The sequence below is a fragment of the Meles meles genome, chromosome 4 (genome assembly GCF_922984935.1).
Source record: "Meles meles chromosome 4, mMelMel3.1 paternal haplotype, whole genome shotgun sequence".
Taxonomy (NCBI): Eukaryota; Metazoa; Chordata; class Mammalia; order Carnivora; family Mustelidae; genus Meles; species Meles meles.
Window position 1 is genome coordinate 3,097,881 of NC_060069.1, and position 16,473 is coordinate 3,114,353.

At 38.4% G+C, this 16,473-nt stretch overlaps 1 protein-coding gene across 6 annotated transcripts in view; it reads left to right on the plus strand.

Moving 5' to 3' along the window:
• The window catches only part of PIK3CB (phosphatidylinositol-4,5-bisphosphate 3-kinase catalytic subunit beta), a 187,984-nt gene extending 184,655 nt beyond the window's left edge, over positions 1 to 3,329 (plus strand). For all 6 annotated transcript variants that reach the window (XM_046002039.1, XM_046002040.1, XM_046002037.1 and 3 more), the window contains 2 exons: positions 373 to 505; positions 861 to 3,329. In XM_046002039.1, coding sequence (XP_045857995.1) covers positions 373 to 505; positions 861 to 998 — 271 coding nt within the window. In that variant the 3' untranslated portion in view covers positions 999 to 3,329. The remainder of the gene's footprint in view (positions 1 to 372; positions 506 to 860) is intronic.
• Positions 3,330 to 16,473: the final 13,144 nt, after the last annotated feature.

Sequence of the window (16,473 nt, forward strand, 5' to 3'; positions counted from 1 at the left end):
GTCTCTGTTAGACTACAAATTAGTTAGACTACAGTGGAATTTGGCTGCAAATGTAGAATCTGCAAATATGTTCAGAAATCCTCATGTATTATAAATTACCACTTGTTTTAGAACTAGTTTTGGGGTCTCAGTTAAAAAGCACAAAGTAAGTGTTACGTAGCCTTTTATAAAATTTCAGTTTAGTGTTGTGATTTTAGATTTATTAGTCTATGTAGATTTTATTCTTGAGACAATTTTCAGAGTTTTAAAAATCAGAAATGAACTGTTAGTTCAGTAGAAATTAAAGTCTGGATATTTCCCTCTTGCTTTCCTTTGTGAAATTTGCTTCCTTCTCTAATACCATGTTGTTGTGATTTGTTGTGTCAACTGAAGCTTCCGCCAGTGTTGTGAGGATGCATATCTGATTTTACGAAGGCACGGGAATCTCTTCCTCACTCTTTTTGCACTGATGTTGACTGCAGGGCTTCCTGAGCTCACATCAGTCAAGGATATACAGTATCTTAAGGTACGAACCCCTTTTCTTTGTATATGGGAGTTCATAGGCATGAAGCTCAGCTATACCTGCCTGTTTCGTTCAGATGTTCAAGCGGAATAGAACAAAGCCATTTCTTGTTAGACTGCTCTTACCCAGCAGCTGAGTAATTGTCTTGCAGTAATCATAAAACGTCATCTTCAAAAACCCTTTGGCAGAGATTATATTATCACCCTACCTTGTGTCATTCTCTATCCTGCAAAAGGTATTTAAATAAGAACATGAGACACACAACTTAATGGTGTTACGGAGGTGTGACTGAGATTTTGACATTTCCATGTTGCTGTGGATGATATATGAAATCAGATTTTTTCCCTTTCATTTTTAGGACTCTCTTGCCTTAGGGAAGAGTGAAGAAGAAGCACTCAAGCAATTTAAGCAAAAATTTGATGAGGCACTCAGGGAAAGCTGGACTACTAAAGTGAACTGGATGGCCCACACAGTTCGGAAAGACTACAGATCTTAATGATCAGCCTTTGCTCCTAATGTATTTGTTGGTTTTGTTTAGTTTTCAGTTTGCACTTGCACTAAATTGAACATGACCCTGCCAGAGATGTTATAAAGGGAATGAAATCCTGGAACTCAGTTAAATTAAGAACAAGGCATCCCACAGAACCTAATCTGAACAAGTCCCAATGACCACCCTCTGCTTCATTGAATGCTTCCAAGATTCATCATGAACACTCCCAACATAATGGATAATCATTTCCTGCTGACTTTGCACGCCGAAGAATGCTACTAGAGATTGTTTTCTGTCTTCTTCTTCTTCTTTTTTTAAGTATTTGGTACTTTTCCAGAAAGGTGTAAATACTTGTTTTTGTATTGTGACCAAGTGTTACCACTCAGCCAACTTATCCACACCTGGGGACTGGTAGTTGTTCTTACTTTCCAAATGAGGCTTAAAAGAAAGATATCTTTCTTCCCTTTTTAAATTATATCAACTATAAATTATAACATAATTTGAAGTTATTGTTATTTTTCAAAAGAAACCTTTAAATCTGTGGAAAGAGTAACTCTTGTTGATATTTATCTCCCATGACAGCATCATTCCTACCAGACTTGGTGAAAATCTGCTCATGAGGCAAATATAATATATATGCTGCATATATATTTATAAATTTCTAGTGGGAGTTCTATATAAAAAGACATCTCTTTGTTTTCTTTTCTGTCTTTTAAAGTTTTACAAAAAGCAGAGCTTTTTCTTGTTACTTTTTTAGTTAACTATATGAGATCCAGTTCTTCCAGTTGCTTCTGTAATGAGGCACATAGTAATTTCAGTTTTACATGGTATGTATGAAAGAGTTCACTTCATAGAGCATAATACTTGAGCAAATGCATCCAAGACAGAAAGCAAATGAAAAGAAAATATTTATGGAATCATCTCCAGACCTAAAATTCAGTATTTTAGTAAAATGCCAGCTGTTCTTACTGTATTTATTAAAACTTGTAATAATGTGATTTTTCAAGGATATTAGTTCAAATTGAAGTGGTTTCATGCCAATGGAATTCTTTAATTTATTTGTTGAGGTACCATACATTTAGGGTGCTAGATGGCAAATAATGTTAATATGTGCAATAAGAACTACTGGTTTGAATGTGTAAATGGATGCTCTTTCGGAGTACTGGCAATATCCAGCAAAACTACTGCTTTTTCTCCAAAGACTTTTGGGAGCTCTCAATCCTCAGTGACATGAGAAGGAGAACCAAGTATTTACCCTGTGACTGAGTTTTCTATAGGAATTTTATTAAAGATTGTTTAATTTTGTTGTTCTCCTTCATGTTCTCAGTCAAATAAATGGGTGAGCTGGTTTCAGCTGCTCTTGGGACGTGTGGGCTTTTCCTTTATGGACAGCACAGGCCTTTGGGTCTCAGCACTGGGACCCTAAGAAATCGTCAAGTCAATAAACAAATCAATCTGAGAAGTAGACTGAGGCTCATGGTCTCTTCAACTTCTCTCTCTACTTCTCAGCCCAGTAGGCAGTATGGGAGGCCTCCCTTGGACTTTGGTGGGAGCCTGAGGCTTATCAAGTTTTCATATCTTTGCAAGGCACCCTGAGGTTGGGGAGAATGCCCCTTCAGTGACTCAGTACCCAAGCCGAGGCCAGACTATAGCCACTTTTTAGCTCTCTTCCATGAGGCGGATGTTCAGAGCAAGTCATAGTTTCTTAGAAATGTCAGCTAAGGATGGAGATTGACCTCTGAACTGACTGTTCCCAGGGCTGGTCCAGACTCAGAACTTCAGGAATAGGACTGTGGAAGGAGAGATTTGTTCAAGGATCTTCGTCTGGTAGCAGTCTACCTTTACATGCACTATGTCTTGCAGGTCAGGGGTTTGGAGACTGGTGAACACTGCCAGCTACAAGTGGGCACCACTGTTCGAGGAATCTCCTCAGCCCATAGGGAGCCTTGGTAAATATATGCCAAATCAATGAATGTGAATGTCAAGAGTAAGAAAGGGAAATGAACCTCCGCAGACAGTGCTGGGCCTGAGCACAGGATGGCTCTGGAGTCCTCTCTACCCTCTCTGCCATAAGCCCCTCAAAGATAACCAGTACACTGTGACACGGTAGGCTTCTGTAGCTGCTGACCACTCCTAACAGGTGCTCCCCACATAATTACTGAGTTGCATATTTCTGATTCTCAGGGCCTCTGGCAGAGCCAGAGAAGAGGAGGTGGAAGGCAGAGGATATGTATCAGCCTAGAGGTCTGGGCTGCAGGAGGAGCTTGTTGCTGGGGGCTGGTTATCTAGCACCTTGGTCGTTAAGTGTTCTGGTCAACAATAAATCTTAGCAGAAAACATTTGGCTTCTTGTCTTTTGGTCCTCTCCCAAGTTTATCCAAAACAATGTTTTGGAAACCCTGTGCATTTCAATACTTGAGGGCAGCCTCTGTGTCTGCCTGGGTCTGGGAAGACAAAGGATGGGTTTTATTGAACAAGTAATTCCTGAGTATTAACCTCACATGTCTATAGGCAGACCCTGGGCCTCAGAGACCAATATTTGCAATCCAGTTCTTTTCTATGACCCTAAAGTAAGGTATTTTATTTCTCAGGGTCTGAGCTTCCTAGTATATAAAATGGGCCTGATAGTAACTGCCCTACTCATTTCTGTGGGCTGGGGAGACGCTAGGTTAAGATCTTGAATGAGAACATAGGCTGAGTCCCATAGACTCATCGGCTCATAGACTCATAGGCTGAGTCCCCTAATAGCCTAGACTATTAGCACCAGACCACTCAGGTACCCTGACTAGGACCAGACTAGGCTATTAACACCAGACCAGTCAGGCACCCTATAATGCAGAGGTCACTTGTATGGAGAAGGTAAAAGACTAGTCCATTGGGTGGAGAGCAGAGAGGGACTAAGCCATGTGACCCTGACTGTTGGGAATGGGCAGCTTTTAAAAAGGAGGGGGCAGGTGCTAGGTTTTCTTGGAGCAGAGGGTCTCTGGGCTGAGTCTTCAAGGACAGATAGAAGCTAGGTGAAGAGGTGATAGGTAAGACTAAGCAGGAAGGTATAGCATGTTACAAAGGTTTGGAGGGGAGGAAAATCAGGATCCATGGACAATAATAGGCTCAACAGTTATTTCTTTGCCTGCCTCTTCCCCTTTCTCCATTCCAGAATGCTGCACTTCTCAGGGATCCAGACAGGATCTAAATTTAGTCATGTCATCCTGGAGCCTCTTCCTCTTTCACTGTCTGTTGGCAGTTTTATCTCCTTGTCTGATGATGGGAAAAGGGTCTGACATCATTTTCTGGGCTATTCCTGCTCTAAAATATGTAACTAATGGATTTTTGGAACTCAGAGTACCTTTCCACTTTTAGTAAAGCCCAGGTTCAACACTCAGAAAAAGTCTGCCCTTTCAAACTCCCAACTTTTTTTTTTTTATTGTGAGAAATGGCACACAAAGTATACAAAACAAAGTATATAAATAGCCTTAGCAAATATTCTAGAGCAGACATCCAGAGAGCCATCGCTTAGGTCAAGAACATTACTAACACTTACAAAGCCCTAGTAGTTCCCCTTCCTGGTCAGGACTCCTTCCTCCCTGCCATCATAATCACTGTCTCTTCTTTGATGGCAGTCATCTTATTTCCTTTACCGTTACGCTGCCTACTTCTTAGGTCAGGCTTCTTTTGCTCAACATTATGTCTTCAAGATTCAGCCATGCCATGGCATCATTCTTTATCATCACCACAAAATATTCCATCTTCTGGATTTCCTATAATTTAAATATCCTTTCTACTGTGGGAACACATGTAGTTTCTAGTTGGAGGCTGTCACAAATAAATAATGCTGCTATGACGATTATAATTTATCTGATTCACAGATGTATGTATTTCTTTGGATGTATATACTTAAGATGAAAATGAATTGGTCATAGGATGATGCATATCTTTATTTTGACTAAGTAATGCTAAAAGTAAGTGGTTGTGCCAACTTACTCCTCCTCCAGTGCTTAATTCCTGTCGCTCCATATTCTCACCACTACCCATTTTAAAAACGTTTTAGCCATTCTGATGTGTGAGGTGAAAAAATTGCATTCTCTGATTAGTAATGAGATTAAATTGCTTTATCGTATTTTTGTTCATTTCCGTTTTCTCCTTTGTGAAGTGCCTGTTTAAGTCATTTGTGCATTTACTTATTTGGATACCTGCCATTTGGTTTTTTTTGTTCTGAGGAGGGTTTTGTTTTGTTTTAAGATTTTATTTATTTATTTGGCAGAGAGAGATCGCAAGTAGGCAGAGAGGCAGGCAGAGAGAGAGGAGGAGAAAGCAGGCTCCCCGCCAAGCAGAGAGCCCAATGTGGGACTCAATCCCAGGACCCTGAGATCATGACTCAAGCCAAAGGCAGAGGCTTTAACCCCACTGAGCCACCCAGGCGCCCCAATTTATAGTTTTCTATGTAGAGTCTTGTATATCTTTTGTTAGATTTCTGGGTAATTTTAAGTTTCATTTTTGCTAATCTATAGCAGTGGTTTTCCAAATACAGTCCCAAGTAGGATTATTAGCAGCATCTCCTGGGAACTGCTTAGAACTACAAATTCTTGAGGACCTCCCCTCTCCTCTGCAAGACCTACTGAATCAGAACCACTAGAGATGGAATCCAGCAACCTGTATTTTAACAAAGCTTTAGCAAGTTTCAGAACAATTAGTAGATTATTTATGTTTGCATTTAGCAGACATGCTAAACATGTTATTAATCCTACTTATAGAACTTATTTTGGTTTTACATGATCTACAAACACAAAGTTTTATTTCTTTCCATTCCCTTCAACATTTTGTTTCTTTTTCTTGACCTTTGGCTTGCTTAGGAATTGCAATAAAATGTTGAAGAGAAGCAATACTAAATCTTTTATTGATCTCAAAGGGAAAGTTTTCAATATTAAGTATGGTGTATGCTTCAGAATCTGAATCTTTTACCAATTAAGGAAGCATGCTTCAATTCTCAAGGGAATTTTTTTTTTAAATCATGAAAGGATGCTTAGTTTATCAAATTATTTTTCTGCATTTTACAAAGGTTTTCCTCATTTGGTAGGTTATATTGATTAATGTTCAAATTTTAAGCCAATGTTTACATTCCTGGAATGAGCCCAACTTGATTGTGATGTATTTTTTAAAATACACTGAAAGATTAGATTTGCCAATATTTCATTTGGGATTTTCGCATCTATTTTTATCAGTGGGATTTGCCCATACATTTATTATTATTATTTTTTAAATTTTATTTATTTATTTGACAGAGAGAGAGAGAGGGAATACAAGCAGGGAGAGTGGGAGAGGGAGAAGTAGGTTTCCCGCTGAGCAGGGAGCCTGATTTGGATCTCGGTCCCAGAACTCTGGAATCATGACCTGAGCCGAAGGTAGATGCTTAATGACTGAGCCACCCAGTGGCTCCATAGCCACTGGGTGCACAAAGCCCATAAATTTCTTTTAAGATCTGTGTTAGGTTTTGTTACCAAGATTTTGTGACCTTATAACACAGGTAAGATTGGTATTATCTTATTTAAAAATCTGATGGAATTTTGCCAATGACTTTATATCTGGTGTTTTCTTGGAGGTATGAATTTCATTAATAGCTAGAGGAATATTCAGATTTTTATCTTATTGTGTCCATTTTAAAGAGTTGTGATTTCTAGGAATTTGTCCATCTACATTTAAAATTTTATTCCTATACAGTAATTGATGTGTTAAGAGTTTGTTAATGTTGCAGGATTAATACTGATGTCTTCTTTTCATTCTTGTTATTGGTTAGTGCTTTCTCTGTTTTCTTAATTAGTCTCACTAGAGGTTTTTCAGTTATAGTCGTCTTTAGAAAGAATTAGTTTTTTGGCTTTTTTTGATTCTCTAATGTATGTTTTTGACATTCCTTTCATCCCTATTATTTCCTTCCTTCTGCTTTATTTGGTCTTACTTTACCCTCTCTAGTTTAGTAAGATGGTTGCTTGACCAATCGATTTTAGCCTTTATAATAAATCTTTATCTGCATCCCCTAAGTTTCGAGATGAAGTCTTTTCATCACCATTCCATAAAAAGTATGTTCTAATCTCCATCTTTCTTTCTGTGTGACTTGCTGATTATTTACAAATATATTTCCAGGGCGCCTGGGTGGCTCAGTGGTTTAAGCCGCTGCCTTCGGCTCAGGTCGTGATCTCAGGGTCCTGGGATCGAGTCCCACGTCGGGCTCTCTGCACTGAAGAGAGCCTGCTTCCCTCTCACTCTCTCTGCCTACTTGTGATCTCTCTCTGTCAAAATTAATAAATAAAATCTTTAAAAAAATATATATATTTCCAAATACATGTGAATTTTCTCATTACTATTTTGTTGACTTTTAGATTGATTGCATAGCATTCAGAGAACATATCTGTATGATTTCAAATCTTTCAAATTTGTGAAGCTTGTTTTTATGACTCAGTATGGTCAACTATTATAAATGTTCAGTGTACATGTGAAAAAATCCATGTACTGTGGTTGCTAAGTGTTCTACATACATTCATTAGATCAGTTCTGTTGAGTTTTCTGTATATCTTTATTGAGTTTTTTGTTGCCTAGTATTTATGGGAGATAAGTTAAAATATTCCACTATGATTTTGGATTTGCTTTTCTAGTTATATCAACTTTTATAGTTTGAGGCAATATTATTAGGTGCTTACAAATTTAGAGTTGATTTATATCCCTGGTGAATCAAATCATTTAAAAAATTGTTTTAAAGTCTTCTTTGTGTTTCTGGCAATGCTTTTTGCTTTGATGTCTACTTTAATTGATATTAATATAGTTATGCCAGCTTTCATTTTGTTAGTGGTTGTATGGTATGTTTTTTCCTTTAAACCTTTTATAAACCTTATAAATGTTTCTCTTGTAAATAGCATGTGTTTTTTTTTTAATCTATTTAACACTCATCTTTTTTTTTTTTAAAGATTTTTTAAATTTATTTGTCAGAGAGAGAGAGAGCACAGGCAGACAGAGTGGCAGGCAGAGGCAGAGGGAGAAGCAGGCTCCCTGCTGAGCAAGGAGTCCGATGTGGGACTCCATCCCAGGACACTGGGATCATGACCTGAGCCAAAGGCAGCTGCTTATCCAACTGAGCCACCCAGGCATCCCGACACTCCTTATCTTTTGATTTAAGTATTCACATTTACCTTTAATGTAATTGCCAATATACTTGGAGTTAAGTGAACCATCTTACTATGTAGTTTTATATTTTTCTAGCTTATCTTTTTGTGTTCCTTTTTCCATGATTTTCTTTCCAGTTATTTATTTATTTATTTATTTATTTATTTATTTATTTATTTGACAGGCAGAGAGAGAGGAGGAAGCAGGCTCCCCGCTGAGCAGAGAGCCCGATGCGGGGCTCGATCCCAAGACCCTGGGATCATGACCTGAGCTGAAGGCAGAGGCTTTAACCCACTGAGCCACCCAGGCACCCCTTCTTTCCAGTTTTAATGGAATTCTAAAATACTTTATTAATTTGGAAATCACACTCTTACCATTCTTACGATATACTAGGTTACAACTTGCATACTAGACCAATCTTTGTCTAATGTTATTGATACTTTCATCATCTTCCCAGACAATGCAAGTAAATCTTTTTACTTCTCTCCCAACTAGATGCTATTGTTGTTGGATTTTAATTATATATCATTGTTAAATCTCACAAGAAAGTATTGTTTTATACAGCCACTGTTCATTTAGCTGTACAGATGGACCCTGACTTAACAATGGTTTGACTTAAAATTTTCCAACTTTACAACAGTGTGAAAGTAATACTCATTCAGTAGAAACTGTACTTTGAATTTTGAATTCTGCTCTTTTTCTGGGCTAGTGATAATGTAGTATGATACACTCTTGTGCTGCTGGGCAGCGGCAGTAAGCCATAGCTCCCGTTTCAGGCATGCCATTATGGGGGTAAACAGCTAAAAAACTTAAAACCATCATTCTGTACGTATAAAGTCATCTTGTTTCTTACTTTCAGTATAGTACTGAATAAATTACATGAGACATTGAATACTTTATTATAAAATAGGCTTTGTGGGGCTCCTGAGTGGCTCAGCTATTAATCATCTGCCTTTAGCTTGGGTCATGATCCCAGGGTCCTGGGATCAAGCCCTGCATCTGGCTCCCTGCTCAGCGGGAAGCCTGCTTCTCCCTCTCCCAGTCGTCCTGCTCGTGTTCCGTCTCTTGCTCTCTCTCTCTCTCTCTCTTTTGTAAAATAAGTAGATAAAATCTTTTTTAAAAAAATAAAAAATAGGGGCGCCTGGGTGGCTCAGTGGGTTAAGCCTCTGCCTTCAGCTCAGGTCATGATCTCAGGGTCCTGGGATCGAGCCCCGTATCGGGCTCTCTGCTTGGCAGGGAGCCTGCTTCCTCCCCTCTCTGGCTGCTGCTCTGCCTACTTGTGATCTCTCTCTCTCTCTCTCTCAATCTGTAAAAAAGAAAAAAAAATTTAAATAAATAAATAAATAAATAAAAAATAAAATAGGCTTTGTGTTAGATGATTTTGCCCAGCTTTAAGCTAAAGTAAGTGTTCTGAGCATGTTGAAGTTAAGCTAAACTATGATGTTCAGTCAGTTTGAAATGCATTTTCGGCTTTCCAAATTACAATGGGTTTATTGGGACACAAGCCCATCATAAGTCAAGGTAGATTTGTACAAACATTTTTACCATTCTCATTGATTTTCTTTTTTTTTTTTAAAGATTTTATTTATTTATTTGATAGAGATCACAAGTAGGCAGAGAGGCAGGCAGAGAGAGAGGAGAGGAAGCAGGCTCCCTGCTGAGCAGAGAGCCCAATGTGGGGCTCGATCTCAGGACCCTGGGATCATGACCTGAGGCGAAGGCAGAGGCTTTAACCCACTGAGCTGCCCAGGCACCCCATTCTCATTGCTTTTCATCCTTTTTCTTACATTTTCAGGTTTTCATCTGGGATCATTTTTTTCTTAGACCAAAGAAAACCCTTTCATATTTCTTTTACTGGTTCTACCCTTGATTAAGTTCATCAAACTTTTGTTTGCCTGATAATAAATAGTAGATTTGCTGGATATAAAAATTTAGGTTGGTATTTATTTTAGCACATTGAAGGGATTTTTCCATTGAAAAATCAATTCTTCTCTACTAAAAAGTAACATTTTAGTGTGTATTTTTTTCTACTAACTACTCTTAAAGATTTTTCTGTTTGTGCAGTTTTACTGTGATATCCCTGGGTGTTGTGTTTTGTTTCTGTTTTTTTGTATTCTCCTCTCTGGTATCTGCAGAACCTCTTGAATCTATAGCTTGTTGCGTTTCATCATTTTAAAAATTGTCTTCAAGTCTGCTTCTACACTAACTCTCCTTTTGGAACACGCTGTTTATACTCACTTGACCTTTGACTGTGCCGTCAATATTTATTACTTGTTCCTCTGTAATCTCTGTATTTTTCTTCTAGATATTTCCTTCTTCCCTGTTTTCCAGTTTAGTATTAGTATTTTTCTGATTGTGAGTTACAAATGTCAGTGTATTTTTCAATTCTACAATTTCTATTTGGTTCTTTTTAAATTCTTTTTTTTCCTGTTGCCTTTGAAATTCTCAGAATTGTCTTTATTATTTTGAACATTTTAAACATAGTTATATTAAGCTCTGCATTTAGCAAACTCTTAAACTGCAGCCCCTGTGGGTCTGTCTCTATTACTTCATTATTTTTGTTGACACCAGTTCATGTTGTGGTGTCTCATTTGTTTGTGTATTTATTTATGCTGCATGCTCTCAACCATGGTAAGTCCAATTTCAAAACAAATAAACTGTGATTATTTATATGCTCTTTGGGCCCCAAATGTGGGAATTTTGTTCTCCAGCATTAGCATTCGTAGACCCCAAGTTATATCCCCCTAGCCCTGCGCTAAGGTATCAAACTGCTCTTTAGTCTCTTTACCTCTTGTTGTGGAATCAGTAAACATTCCCAGGGTTACGTGGTTCCAAATGCCTGGCTCACAACTTTGGGTTTCTGTCTTCTGCTACATCTTGGCACAGAAATTCATCACTGTCTTTTTAGCTCTCTGGTGCCTTCAAGAAGATATGCTTTATATTTTGATCTTTTTTTTTAAGTTGTCATTAGCAAGAGAACTGTTAGCATTACCTTTTCCAGCTTTATTCTTAGCCCTACTAACTCTCCATCCACTTTAATGTGGCTTCTGCTTCAGTTCATTCACACTGATTTTGTTAATTTTGTCACAGACATCCTGGATGTTGCCAATCTAATGGACACTTTCCAGTTCTCATGTTCCTCACGTAAGCAGTAATGTGACATAGTTAACTATTCATGTTTTGTCGTATTTTCTACATCTTGGGATTTTCTACCATCTCAAAACACTCCTCATTCTATTTTACTAACAATTTCTCCTTTATCCAATTTTTTCTTTGTATACTTTTTAAAAATTCTTACATAAATGCATAATTGCGATAACAAATGCCTAGTTTTTAAAAGTGGAATCTTTTTTAAAAAAAAATTTTATTTGGTTACCCATTCCCCATCATCAACATCATTCCCTATCCCCCCTAGCTCATGCTGCCTGTTTGTGTCCTTCCATATTTCTCTCCATGCTTTCATAATTGTATACAGAAAAAATCTTTAAAGATACATACAATAGGGTATCTTTTTTTTTTCCTCACAAAATTGCACTGTCATAACTGCTTTTCTGCAACTTGCTTTTCTTTTACTCAAAAGTACCTTATGGAAATCTCTGCAGTTCATTCTGAATGGATGGATTGTAAGTTTATGGTGTATTATAATTTATTCAGTCATTTCTCTGTAGATGGGCATTCCTAACTTCCAATTTTTTCCCCACTATGAACAATGCTGCAATAAACATCCTCATGTATATATTGTATATTTATTGTTATTGATGGCTTTGTTTTTATGGATTAGGTTCCCAATAAAAGACTGCATGGGGTGTGTGTGGGGGTGTGTGTGTGTGTGCGCACATGCTGTTTTATAAAACTTTAAGTACACCTTAAAATCTTTATTGAAATTCAACATTCATAAAGAACACATAGGCAGAAGGGTAAAAATCGCATAGTTAAATAACTTCATTAACTTTCAGGGAGTAAATACATCTTTGTAACTAGAACCCACATCAAATAGAAGATTACTATCACCTCAGAAATTCCTCTCATGCTCCTACTTACTAACTCCTTCCTATAGTGAGTATAATATGGACTTCTAAAACTACATATTAGTTTTTGCTTATTTTTGAACTTTATGTAAATGGAAGTTTTAAATTTAACAAATGTCAGATTTTTTTCCCTGAGAACTTAAAATACTATATTTTAACCCTCAAAGTGTAAAGGGATACCCTTCTACACCTCAGCAGTAACATCACTGTTCTTCTTTTTGTTTTCACTGTTAAAATAATTTTCCTAACTATAAATTAATTTGAGAATTTAAAAAATATATTTGCTGGCTATTTGATTTCATTTTCCATAGCCCATTAATATCCTTTCGATCTTATTTTTATTTTAATATTTTATTTATTTATTTGACAGAGATCACAAGCAGGCAGAGAGAGAGGAGGAAGCAGGCTCCCTGCCGAGTAGAGAGCCGGATGCGGGGCTCGATTCCAGGACCCTGGGATCATGACCTGAGCCGAAGGCAGAGGCTTTAACCCACTGAGCCACCCAGGCGCCCTCCTTTCCATTTTACAATTAGCCTGATTCTTATCACCTTCTAAAAGCTCTTTATATGTATCTTTGTCTTTTACATTACAAATTTTCCCCAACTCTCTTGTTTATTAGCTTTGTTTATGGTATTTTTTACCATATAACATTTAAATATCTACATAGTCAAATATGTCTATTTTATAGCTCTAGGATTTTCTTACTTAATGAAGATCTTCCTTGTCCTTGGCCAATCTCAGATACTGTAGCTCTTCAGGGTTTAATTTTAAGCTCCCTTCTTTTTTTTTCTCTACAAACTCCCTAGCTGATGTCATCCATTCCTATTGCTTTAACCTCCCCCAAATGCTGATGATGCCTTTATGTATAGCTCCAGCCCAGACCTTTGAGCCATAGTAACATGAACCTCACTGTCTACTGTCAGTGAGAGGTGTGCTAAATCCTGGGGGATAGAACAGTATGTGGTCCCTGCCCTCTAAGCTTGTTAGAGAAAGGAGATACTGTGTTAATTTAACGGGATGACTGGGAGACTTGATCTCTCACAAATTTTGGACTGCTATAAGGGAAAGGCTACACCCAAAAGATTAGTTCCAGAATATATACAGAACTACTACAAATCTACTAGAAAATATCAACTCAATAGAAAAATAGGCTAAAGAAAAGAAAAGGTAGTTCTTGGAAGAGAAAACCCGAGTGGCCAATAAACATGTAAGACAATCAACTTCACTAGTCATCAGAGAAAATAAAATGAGATACCATTTTTGGGGGGGGCACCTGGCTGGCTTACCCAGAAGGCTGTGCAACTCTTGATCTCAGGGTTGTGAGTTTAAGCCTCACATCAGATGTAGAGATTACTTTAATAAATAAATAAATAAAAATTTAAAAAATAACAAAGCAAAAAGTACGATTTTTTAAAAACCATTAGATTGGCAAAATTTTAAAATCCTAAGTGTTGAAAACACGAGGAAAAGAACTTCTACTGCTGGTCAAAACTTGTAACGGTACAACCACCTTTGAAAGCAATTTGGCAAACACCTAATAATGAAGATACACCCACTCTTTGATTTAGCATTTCTACCTCTGAGTATCCTTAGGGCAGTGCTTCTCAAGATCTCAAAGAGATCTTCTCAATCTTTGAGAATGAAAAGCGCTCAACCACTACCGGGCCTTGTTAAAACACAGATTCTGATTCAGTAGGCCTGGGGAAGGACCACAGACTGTTAATTCCTAACAAGCTCCTAGGTGATCCCATTGCTGCTAGTCCAGGGACATACTTTAAACAGCAAGACCCAAGAGAAACTCTGATGTATATCCTCAGGGGACACACACAGAGATGTTCACTAGAGAACTAATGGTATTGATGAGCTTCTGAAAAAAAGCTCCTGAGGTGAGTGGATGGCTAAATTTGTATGGTTGAAAGCAAGAGTTAAAAGGAACTGGAGTTACACATGTCAACCTAGATAAATCTCAAAAACATTGTTAAGGGGAAAAAAGGCAAGTTGCAGGAAAGATATATAGAATAGGATATTTAACATTTTAAATACTGTTTATTGTTTAAAGATATATACCTATATGGTAGAAGGATGTAGACTTGCATGGGAATGATAAACATCCAAATGATGACAGTGATCACTTGGGCAACGTAGGGGCCTTGGGATAGGGCAGGCCTATGGCACTTCAGTACTGTAATGCTTTTGTTATTAAACTGGGTGAATGATATACCCAGTTAAATAAGAATAATACAACTGGGATGCCTGGATGCTTCAGTCACTTAATCATCTGCCTTGGGCTCAGATCATGACCCCCAGGTCCTGGGATCAAGTCCCACATCGTGCTCCTTACTCAGTGGGGAGCCTGCTTTTCTCTCTGCCTGATCTGTCTGCTGCTCTCCTTGCTTGTGCTCTTTCTCTCTCGGGCAAATAAATAAAATCTTAAAAAAATATATAACTGTTAGGGGCGCCTGGGTGGCTCAGTGGGCTAAGCCTCTGCCTTCAGCTCAGGTCATGATCTCAGGGTCCTGGGATTGAGCCCTGCATCGGGCTCTCTGCTCAGCAGGGAGCCTGTTTCCTCCTCTCTCTCTCTGCCTGCCTCTCTGCCTGCTTGTGATCTCTGTCTGTCAAATAAATAAATAAAATCTTAAAAAAAAAAAAAAAATATATATATATATATATATATAACTTATATTTCTATTTTCTGTACATCTGCAGTATATCATTCAACAACTAAAACAACAAAACAAACAGGCTAATTTTTTAACATGAGGAGCCTGAGGCTCACGAACTGACCGTGTACCAAACTTCAAATCCAGGCCGTGCTCCTTTCACATCACTATGCTGCTTTGCACTAACAAAACAAACATGGGTTCACCGAATCAGAAGCAAAACTACATCCCTGGGTTTGGTTTCCACAAAAGCCTGAATCAAACTGTATCCTCAAGTGTCTGCTGTGGGATGCGATGCACAGGTTTTGATCTCTAATAACTAGAGTTCAAAACAAAGTGCCTAAAAACATTTGTTTTGCTTTTGGACATGGTCTAAAACATTTTGGGGGGGTTCCAGATAAAATATGGCCATTAAAAGAAGCCCATTATTTAAGAGAAAACAATACCCAAACACTTGAAAATACCCAAATGTGAGTCTAAGAAGCCTCAAAGGAGTGCCTCTTTGTTCATCTCCTGGTTTTCCATAAGCAGTAAAGCAGAGCTGGGGGGTGGACAAGGGAGAGCGGGGGGCATTTCTATCAAGGTAGTCTGTGGACCCACCAATTAGGAAGAACTGAAAAAAAATGTTAGAGGAAGCAAGTACTTAACAGGCTAATTTTAATATGCTCTCTCTGCCACCCAGTATGTTGTCTGCCTGGCCCAGGCCTCTTTGAGCCAGCCCCCTTTCGTCTCTGTTCTCCTGTTCTCCTCTTAGTTCTTTCCTGGTGCTTGAACCTGGTTGTGCCTCTGTTCTGCCCCACATCTCTTAGAAATACGTTAGTGGCAGGGAGATAGTAGTAAGGGGAATGGGTTTCAGTGTCAGAAGAAAACCTGGGTTTAAATCCTGCCTGTGCCACTAGTGAGAAGCTCGATAAACTTGAGACAGCATATGCAGGCCAGTGCCATCCAACGGAATGTGAGGATGATGGAAATGTCTGCGTCCACACTGTCTAATGTGGTTGCCGCCAGCCCCAGGTGACTACCCAGCACTTGAAGTGTGGCTAATGTGATGGAAGGATTTTTTAACTGTATTTAATTAATTTAACTGAAATAGCCACATGACGAATGGCTCTCCTATTGGACAGAGCAAGTCAAGAAAATGAAGAACCCCTCCTCTTAGAGGAGCACGGTGTTGTAACAGACATGAGACACCCTGACAAAAGGTCAGGTAAGCGATATCCTTTCCTGAAAGACCGTCTAAGCAGAGCTCTGAGTGCATAATCTCAGGCACTCACGTTCCTGAGGAGGCCAGGCCTGCCTCACGCCGCTATCACCTCCCAACACAGGATGCAACTCCCCTTTTCCAGCACGGCCTGAGGATGCAACCGAGGCAGTCTGGTGTAAGAAGTTTCCTTTCTCCTCTTGTTCTTTTGTCCTCCCTGTGCTGATTAAACAAAATGACTACCTTTTCAGAAAAACACTTATAGGACACTATTTAATATTTCTTTAAGTTTTCAGACAGAAAATGTTTCTCATTTTCTCCAGGTACACTAATCATATCATTATGTACGGAATGCTTTAAACTAAAGAGACAATCAACCTGTGTGGATTAAAAATATATGAAGATAGGGGCCCCTCGTGGTACTGTCGGTTAAGTGTCTAACTC